The sequence below is a fragment of the Blastomyces dermatitidis genome, assembly GCF_000003525.1.
Source record: "Blastomyces dermatitidis ER-3 genomic scaffold supercont1.12, whole genome shotgun sequence".
NCBI classification, from domain to species: domain Eukaryota; kingdom Fungi; phylum Ascomycota; class Eurotiomycetes; order Onygenales; family Ajellomycetaceae; genus Blastomyces; species Blastomyces dermatitidis.
Window position 1 is genome coordinate 2,027,573 of NW_025544785.1, and position 10,434 is coordinate 2,038,006.

A 10,434-nucleotide genomic window follows, 5' to 3' on the forward strand; every position below is an offset into this window, starting at 1 on the left:
TGCATTCATGCTGAGACTGACTCAACCTCATTCTCTGAGAGAAACACTACATCATTTTCTAGAGTGTGTACATCTCTATCTTAGCAGAAATCTGAGATTTCTGAACTCACTGCACATTTTGACATAGGCTCTTCAACTGCTCTGTCACTGCCATGGCCTCTACACATCTACATCTATTATGAAGATAGAGAGATTAAGATCAGAGATTCACTGAGATATAAGAAAAACATCTTGTCTGAATTTCACAGCTTTATCTGTATTCTTGAATGAAAATTCCACCTTAATCTGAGTCAGTATAATACTTATGAGATATAAGTAATATATGCTGTCAACCTTCTTAAAGGCATCTCTGCAACTACTTGAGCTATTAAGAAGAGAGAGCTTGAGTGTATCAATACTGTTATAACTTAAGAAGAATTTAAGAACTTTCTACTGAATCAAATTAAAGATCACTGCAACTGCAGCTTCACAGTAGTATAGCAGTTCAACTCATTATATCAATGAGATGATGAGAATTCTTGTGATTTTAATATAAGATTTGAAGAATATTGAGAGGAATTAACTGATGATTTAAATCAATTAAAAACACAGCTTTATCTCACAAAGCTGACTTATAAGATGTGAACAATGATATCATAATATCAGAGTTCATTAATCAATTATACTGAGCTTATCAATCTGACTTTCTGAATCTATTTGAATAATCAATTCTCTAAGAAAAAGATTAATAAGATCTCTTCTAAGCAATCAATAACAGAATCTAAACAGTGTCATGACAGCTTCAGTGTGAAGAAAGTAAAGAAGAATTCTAAGTATTCTGATTCTTCACTCACTGTAAAGAAATGCTAAAAAAGATTTAACAAAGATCTCTGTTTCAACTGCAGAGCTGATAATCACTATATTAGTGATTGTAAGAAGCTGAAGCAGAGAAGAAACTGAGAAGACATTTTCTCAAAGTTAACTCCTCTTCTGACAAATGTATCTGTGAAAGATAAAGAAGAGAAAGATAAGAATTGATAATTCTCATATCTCTGAGTTTATGTTATAATCACAATACATACTCTGAATAAGAAGATATTAGTAAGATGTCTACTTAGCTCTGAGATAGATATTAACTTCATATTCTATTTCTTTTCTTTGATGAAGAATTGAAAGAAGATAGATCTGTCAGATTATATGAAATTTACAGATGAAATAAAATACCACTATTTTAACATAATTCAAGCAAAGTATGTGATCACAGACTTAGAAGAAATCTTTAAGAAGAGCAGTCTGCTTCTTCATACAGTTAATATCATAGATAAGAACATCATTCTAGATCTTCTGTGATTGAGAGAAAACAATTCTCTTATTAACTGAGTTATTCAGATATGACAGTATCATCTCACTGATAAAGAGATAGTGATAGAGAAATCTGAAGAGTTTCATCAGAAGAATCTTGAGAAAAAGATTGAGTTAATATACTGTATAGCAGATGATTGAGACTTGAGAATAAATGAAGAAGTCATCACTCTCACTGCAAGATTAGCAGCAGTATTCATCATTGAAGACAGACATACATGATATCTCTTTACAGATTTTAAGAATGTCTTTTTGAAAAGAGAAGCAGTGAAGTTTTCTGACATCAAGATATGATATAAGATTTGTCTTGAAGATGATGCAATGACACTGTACAGGTCTCTTTACAACTTGTCTGTAAAGAAGTTGAATGTTCTGTGCAAATATCTTGAAGAAGTGCAATCAAAGAACTGAATACATTTATCAAAGAGTTCAGCAGAGGCATCTATACTCTTTGTACTCAAGAAGGATAATAGACTACATCTATGTATAGACTACAGAGATCTCAATAAGATGATAGTTAAGAATTGCTATTCACTATCATTGATTGACAAGATGATCAATTGATTATCTGAAGTAAAGATGTTCTCAAAGATTGATATACAGAATACCTATTATAGAATCAGGGTTAACAAAGATAACATTTGAAAAACAGTCTTTTATATCAAGTACAGTAATTTTGAATATCTTGTTTTATCTTTTGATCTCTGTAACACTTCAGTCATCTTTCAGACCTATATAAATGAGACACTGCAGAGCCTTGTCAACATCTTCTGCATAGTATATCTGAACAACATTCTAATCTTCTCAAAAACAGAGAAAGAATATAATACTCATATTTGAGAAGTATTAAGTCACTTGAGACAGCATCAACTCTATGCAAACACTGAAAAATGCTCATTCTACATGCAGGAGATTGATTTCTTAGGTTATATTATTAGAGTGAATGACATTTCAATGAACAGAAGCTGAGTCTCTGTCATTGAGAACTGGTCAGTGCCGCAGACATATTGCAAGATGCAGGTGTTTCTAGAATTTGTGAATTTCTACAGATGATTTATCTATGCATATTCATAAATTACTGTCTCTCTTACAGATCTGTTGAAGAGAAGTGTGAAAGATAGAAAAATGAAACTGTTTATTCTCACTCAAGATGCTGTGCAGATATTTGCAGAATTGAAATAAGTTTTTACAGATATCACAATACTGAATCACTTTAATCCTGACTTATTCAGTCAGTGTGAGACTGATACATTCAGAAATGAGATCTGTGAAATCTTTTCACAGTTAACACTGAAGATCTTTCAATATTGAAAGAATCAGAGAATAATCATCTCTGAGAAAATAGATAATGAATTATCTGTGAGAGAAGACTTTTTCACAGAGTCTATAAGATACTGTGAATAAAGATCAGTGATCTTCTTCTTCAAGAAGTTATCACTTATACAGAGAAGATATAATACTCATAATCAGAAGATATTAGTAATTGTCAAATTCTTTAAGATCTGATAATATTATCTTCAGAATAGTAAGTACTCAGTGCAAGTTCTCACTGATTATACAAATCTGTGTTACTTCTTGATAACAAAGAGCTTGATAGAATATCAAGTCAGATGAGCAGAGCTGCTTTTGAAGTATGATTTCTATATCTGATACTGTTCAGATCAGCTTAACTCTGCTGATACACTGTCTAGACAGTCTGATTATAATATTGTTAATACAGAGAAGAATTCTACAAAAGAACCTCTGTTATCACTGTAGAAGAAGCTGGCTGCAGGGGATTAAGATTCTCTAAAGCTTAGAAATGATATCAGAGAGACAGCTGCATGACTTAGTATAGAAGGTGAAAGAGAACCCAGGTCTCTGTGAGAAACTGACACTGAAGATCATGAGCTTCTCATGTTATATCTTACAATCATTGAATTGATAAAGAATGAAACAGTCTACAATCTTTCAATCTGACTACTTTTGAAATTCATTAATAAGTTACAGAAGAGAGACATCTCTACTGCAGCTTAAATTCAGAAGTTGAAGAAGAAAGAGTCTGATTTGAACTTGAAAGAGACAGACTCTGAGTGAGATGATATCACTAAGAAATCAAGTCACTGATAACTAGAAGAATGTGAACTTCTACTGCTGAATAATTCAGTCTTTATCTCTTGTAGCAGAGCAGTGTGTCAGAAGTTATTGAGAATTCATCATAATAATTCTTATACAGAGTACTTCAGATTAGAGAAGACTGAGAAGCTTCTAAAATATAAATATATTTGAGACAAGCTTCAGACAGATGTTAAAGAGTATGTTGAAACTTACAATGTCTGTCAAAGAATAAAGATTCTGCAGTATAAGTAATATGATGAGTTGATATCACTGTCTATTTCAAAGAGCTTATAACAGAATTTATCAATGAATTTCATAGTTGATCTGCTGAAGTTGATAAGAGTTAAAGAATATAACTCAATTTTGATCATTGTTAACTGCTTCATAAAGATAATTAGATATATCTCTATTTATAAAAAGATTAAAGCTTCTGAATTGACTGACCTATTTTTAGATATCATTATTTATGATCATGATGCTCTGAAATCATTGATAATAGATTGAGAATCTCTCTTCATTAGCAAGTACTGATCAGCTTTTTACTATTATCTTATAATAAGATATCTCCTCAGTACTGCTTTTCATTCACAGACTGATGATCAGACTGAATGTCAGAATCAGACACTAGAACAGCATCTTTGAGTGTTCTGTTCATATTATTAAAATGATTGACTCAAACATCTTCTGATTACTGAATTTATATATAACAATACAAAGAATACAATCTTAAAGATATCTTCTTTCTATACTTGTTATGAATATAATTCTTTGTTATTCAGTGATGTCACAGATGACATTTCAAAGAAGAGAATAGATAGTCAGAATGTCAGACAGATACAGAGAATGAAGTATCTCTTAGTATCAGAAGTAAAAGTGAGATTGAAACTTTTGAATAAAATTTATAAGAAGATGATGAAAAGCATTTACTGTGCTCAGAAGTGATAGATAAAATACTATAATTAAAAACATCTTCTGATAAAGTTCTTAATAGAGAATCAAGTGCTACTTTCAGCAAAGAATATCAAGACAATGAGACTATGTAAGAAGCTCAGTGAGTGATGACTAGAATCTTTCTCAATAATAAGAGTAATGAGTAAGCAGATATATGAGTTAAAATTACTCACAGAATTGAAATCAATTCATTCTGTTTTTCACATTTTCTATTTGAAGTTCTATAAGCAATGTTCTGAGGCAGAGTCATCTTGACTGAATGATATTGAGATTAAGAGTGATACTGAATATCTTATAAAGAAAATATTGAATAAGTAAACACATTACAGTAAGCTTCAATATCTTGTTAAATGAGAAAATTATTCATTATCAGAGAATTTATGAGAACTGCTTGAGCATTTGAAAAATACTGAGAAAGAGATTACAATTTATAAGACAGCTAGTAGAGACTGCTCTATTACATATCAGAGATATTGAGCAAGAAATGCTGCTTAAGACTTCTCATTTTTCTTAAAGAGTTTTTTTAGAGATGATCTCATAATAATAAGTCAGTATCTTATAGACTCTGTAGCACTCTTCTTCTATTTTCTCTCAAAGAGTTTTTAGAAGTTTAATAAGACTACACAAGTGTAAAATTCCTGAAGTGATTAGAGAAAAGAGATATTGAAAATCAATAAAATAATTAATATTATCAATCTGCAGGCTGCTGCTATTCTAATAGAGCTGTAGTCTGCTGAAAAAGTAAAAAGAAGGACCAGGGCCTACTTATCAATAATTATATTCTCATCAAACTCATTCTTCACTGTTGAAGTCTCTGACACTGATATCTTTGTCTGCTGAGAAGTTAGTGCTGTGATACTGCAGAGAAGTATACTGTAGAAGAGTATAAGAGATGCTGAAAGTATTAACTTATCAACTTATAAAGTATCTCAGTCATCTGCTTCAACTGAAGTGAGATTCTCTTCAATCAGTGATTAATCTCTGTGATACTTTCAATAGCAGTATCAGCTGATCTCTTCTTAAGATCAGTCATTCTGAGGTGTTTTTTTATCTTGAAGATTCACACTTTCATATTCTTTTACAGATGAGTAAGAGAGATCTCTTCAGTCTTGACAGAATCTGTCAATACTTAGAGCTCTGAGACTCTTACTCTGTACTACTTGAGCATCTAGACTTCTTATCAGAGCTGATATGACATCTTTCTATGAAATAATACTTACAGAGAGACAGAAGTTGTTATTACAGATGTAATAAAAATAACAGAAGTGAGAGAAGAGACAGATGTATAAAATCCTCTCTTTCTTCAGCTGCTTAATGCAGCACAGACAAGTAGCAGTGCTGATCAGAGGCTGCATCAGAGCCTTCTCATAGAGAGAAGATAAAGAAACTGCAGAATTCTGCAGACCTAACTCAGCAGTATTCTGAGCAGGGCTCAGGTGAGCTGTGAGAGAGAAACTACAGATTGAGCTTCTCAGAGTCACTGTTCCCAGAACCAAGCTCTTCTTGAGTTCCTCTCTGAATGATCACACAGGGTCATACATCATCATATTGACTGAGAGGGGGGGCGGAGTTGCAATGACGGTGAGAAGAACAGAAGACAGACTGAATACAGATGCACTGACTGGCAGAATCATCACAGCTGTAAAAGAAGCAGGAGAAGATGTGACAATGAGAGTGATACTCCCGCGGCTCATTGATATCACCACCTTCAACCTGGCTTTCTTGACAGTCATGAAGACCGCCGCCGCATCATAAAGACATTTATTCACTAGAAAATGTCAGAATAAGTTCTCTACTATTCTTCAAGAATGATACTTTCATGCACTCACTATTACAGATGAGGAAGAGGGAAGAAAAAAGTGTTATAGAGAAGAAAGATTTTTTCAAAAAAATCCTGTCACTACTGTTAGTTTTGTCTCTAAAATACATCACTTTTGCAGAGAATTTTATATATAGAATGAAATATATTGAAAGATCTACAAGTCACTTATTAATTACATTTTTCATCTTTTAAATTGATATATAAGAAACTCACTTATCACATGTTTAATTTGAATGAAGATGAGAAAAGAAAGACCTATACAGTTAGTAGAAAAACTCATCTATTTCTTTATATCATACACAGTATATATACTGTTAATTAGTTGACAATCATTGCTATACAACAAAGATAATTTCTAATTCAGTAATCTTGAGAGTATAGAGACTATATTCTTAAAGAAGAGAGTATTATCACATTTCCAGTTATGTCAAGACTCTGTTACAGTTTCACACAGCTCATCACTTCTATGTGAATGATTTCATTCATCTTACAGGCTGTCTGAACTGATTTTCAATCACTCTATGATATCATGCAGATGTATCATAGAAAGATCTGATTGATGAATATGAGAACTCTGCTTCTATATAAGGTCAGCAGATTACTCTTTCTTGACAATGAGATGCTGCTGAGGTATTACTCTAGCTATTCTCACTCATGAAATAAGAGAAGAGTATTCACTCATTGTCTATATAGAATAGCTAGATACTGACTTCTCATCAAAGAAGTCAGTAATTCATTTTCCTTCTACTGAAATATATATGAGAGTTACTGCATGCCTTATACAATCTTCTTAGTATACTAAGTACCATATCTGTGATATTCTCACAATAACCTTGTAGCCTATGAGCTCGCTATTCAAGCAAGATAGTCAAGCTCACTTATACAGCTTTTCAAACAACTACTTCTACATAACACCGCCGACTAGCCACCGCTTCGGTTCCGTCAGGTTACACTATTATAATCAGAGTTAACTAGTATTCATGAGATTCAGATCTTTCTAAGATTTGTGAATTTTTATAGACAGTTTATCTTTACATTTATAAGAATCTTCTTATTATTATTATTATTCTTCAATTATAGATGTATGCAGTCAGAGACTATGACATCTACCTGAGAACTTTTAGTTCTCAGAGTTTTTCCTATATCTGTAAAGTTAACTATTATACATTCATCAATTTCAGATATGCAAAATCAGAAAATTTCAGCTCAGAATACAAAAACTGTTTACAAATTGCAGTGTTTTAACATCATCTCATACTTTGAAATCATTTGACAATATCATGACAAAGGAAAAGAGAACACAGTCTTAAAGATAGACATATTAAATAGATAGACAGAAAGAAATTGAAAGGAAAAGATAAAATAAAGAAAGACTGTAACAAAACAAATTATTAAAAGATAGTATATAGCTGTTTTAACAGACTATATCTGATTGATTTCCTCCTCTTCATATTCAGATAATTCGGAATTTAGTCATTTTCTTGTAGCTGCTTGAGTTTCTGATAGAAAGTCTATTAAGTATTTAATTCCTGTCTCAGTTGAGAATAAGAATCTCATATTTAATTAATTTAGATTATACTTCTCTTTCAATCTAGCTCTGAGACTATTGTATAATGCACAGTGCATTACAATATACTCAGAATTCTCATTTATATTGCAGAATGAGCATTCTATTGAGTCAAATCTATCATCAAATCTTTGTATATAAGATTTGAAATAGTCATGTCCTAGTTTCAGCTGTATTATAGATGAGAATATTTTCTTTTTACATTTAATTGAACAAGATTTTCACTTGAGTTTTGTTTCAAATCTTGAATAATGTATACTTTTCTTTTGTTTCTGCCAGCTTTCATTTCACTTGTCTAAACAAGATTCTTTTATTTTTCTCTTTATAAAAGATCAGGACACAATTTTTTGAATAGATCTGCTTAATTCTGCACTCTTTTTTGCAGCTGAATCAGCCAATTCATTGCCATGAATATTCATATAAGCAGGAACTCAGTGCAGATGAATTATCAGCTTTGATATTCTTCTCTTTTGAATTTTTAAAATAGAGTTTAAGATCAGTTCAAGATTCATTTAATCATTATAAATCTGACTATTTCTAAGTCTTTTAAAGCAGCTTGACTATCAGAGAATATTCATGTCTCTTTCAAACAATTTCCTCTTTTATGAGATTTTATTTCAATGAGTTTGAAAGCTTTCACTATTACAAATAGTTCAGCATCAAAGACTTCACATTCAGAGCCTAGATTTCAGAAATCTGAGATAAAATTGATATTATCTTCAGTATAAGCAATGCCTGCGTCTAATCTATTCAAGTTCTCATTTTTTGAGCCATCTGAATAAATCAGAATAGAGTCTTTTATATTGATTGTAGAAATTCTCTTCAAATGCTGTTCATATTCTTTCTCTTTTGATAGTTCACTTATTTGTAAGTCTATAAGAGATTCAAGCTTTTCTCTTCAGAGACATAACTTCTCATGATCAACTTTTTCAACATTTAAAGAAGAAAATTGATTTTTAATCAGAGAGTATAGTCTGTACAGTTGAGAAGGCATTTTCTTTAAGAATCTTCTTGACTCTTACAGACATGCTGAAGAATGAAAACAAGAAGAAGTTATTCTATAAATAGAGAATGAAAAGATTATTGAGAAGAGAGAACTGTAAGAACTTTCTTATCTCAGAAGCTTACAGAGTCTTTGCAAGATTGAAACAGATATTTATAAATGCAGTGATGCTGTTTCACTTTAATCTCTTGCTCTTAATCAGATTGAAGATAGATGTCTTCTTCTTTATAATTTCAGAAATAGTCTTATAACTACAGTTAAATGAGTGTGGTTCGGAAGAACATACGACCGTCGGATAATCACGCGGCCGCTTCCAAACTACTAGCGTACGCGTACAAGTGTAAAGGGGCCATAGCGTACGCTAATTAATTTAGCATACAAGATTACAATATAAGAAGCCAGTGTACACCTGTAATTGTACACTGGCTTAAGAAACCTTTGAATCACATCTGATAGCATGTCTAAAAACTGGTGAGAAGTGCAGGCTCCTCCAGGGCGTGATAATTCTGTCTACAAAGTGATTCATAGTTATCATGCCAGTGTGGTCCTAGAATGTCTCAAAAGATAGTGTATGAAGAGTAGTGAGCAGAAGAGCATCTGATTGATGCTGCTTCACTTGTTGAGGGAAAACTCCACACCCAGGCGAATGCCACATATGAGACATGAACAGATGAGGTGTGAGAAAGGGGATGAGAGCAGTGAACCAGATTCAAAGAAGTCTACTCCCTACCCAAAAGAAGGATAAAAAGAAGGGGTGGCCATCACTGGAGTCATACAATGATAACAGAGCAATATAGCAATATAACAATATAGTGATATAATGATACAGTGATATAGCAATATAATGATACAGCAATAATGATAGACATCATACAATCAATGAGAAATCACTGAAATGAATATCTTCTCTAGCTGATATGAACAACACCCTTCTCTGCTATCTGAATTGAAAGATATGCAGAATCTCTCAGAGGGTTTACTTGAAGCAGTAAGAAAAGCAGTCAAGATCACTGAACTGAAATTGAAGCTCTGTACACATATGAGAATTCTAAATGAGATTGAGGCCTTGTGTATGCAGTGACAGGCTGAGGTGAAGATTAAACAACAATTGACATTCACTGTGAACCAAGCATTCACTATGAAGAGCTTCGCCGATGCAATTGCCATCATCAATAAGAATAGAGAAAATCAGATCTTAGGCCTGCAGCAGAAGATCAAATGTTTACACAGACAGGTGACTACACTGAACCTGAAGATCTCATCACAATCATTCACAATCTCTTCAGAAGTGTACACATCATCAGAGACTGCTGTGCAGGATGAGAATCTGAGCATGAAATATATCAAGCTGAGAGATCTGCTGAAGTTATCAAGCTTCAATGATGACTGAAAAAATGATGCTGCAATCAGCTGACTAAGTCAGATGTGATCATATTATCAGATTGAATGTGAACTCACAGACAGGCAGTCAACAGAATTTCAACAAGTCTTAAGATCTGCCATATTTCTACACAGAAAAGTGAAGTCATTATGAATGACTGATAAAAAGATGAATCTCACAGATCTGAAGTGATATTCATTCTCATGAACATGAAATGAGTTTTTCAAATGAATCTTGCACAACTTTGAGAAAGTGAACATGTGAGATAAGTG

The 10,434-nt window shown here is 32.5% G+C and overlaps 1 protein-coding gene across 1 annotated transcript; it reads left to right on the forward strand.

Annotated features, from left to right (window-relative positions):
* Positions 1 to 9,736: 9,736 nt before the first annotated feature.
* On the forward strand, positions 9,737 to 10,171 carry BDCG_17894 (uncharacterized protein; the record flags this gene model as incomplete). The annotated part of the gene is made up of 2 exons (XM_045426940.1): positions 9,737 to 9,769; positions 9,866 to 10,171. 2 exons carry the CDS (start codon positions 9,737 to 9,739, stop codon positions 10,169 to 10,171), a joined length of 339 nt encoding a protein of 112 aa, XP_045282750.1.
* Positions 10,172 to 10,434: the final 263 nt, after the last annotated feature.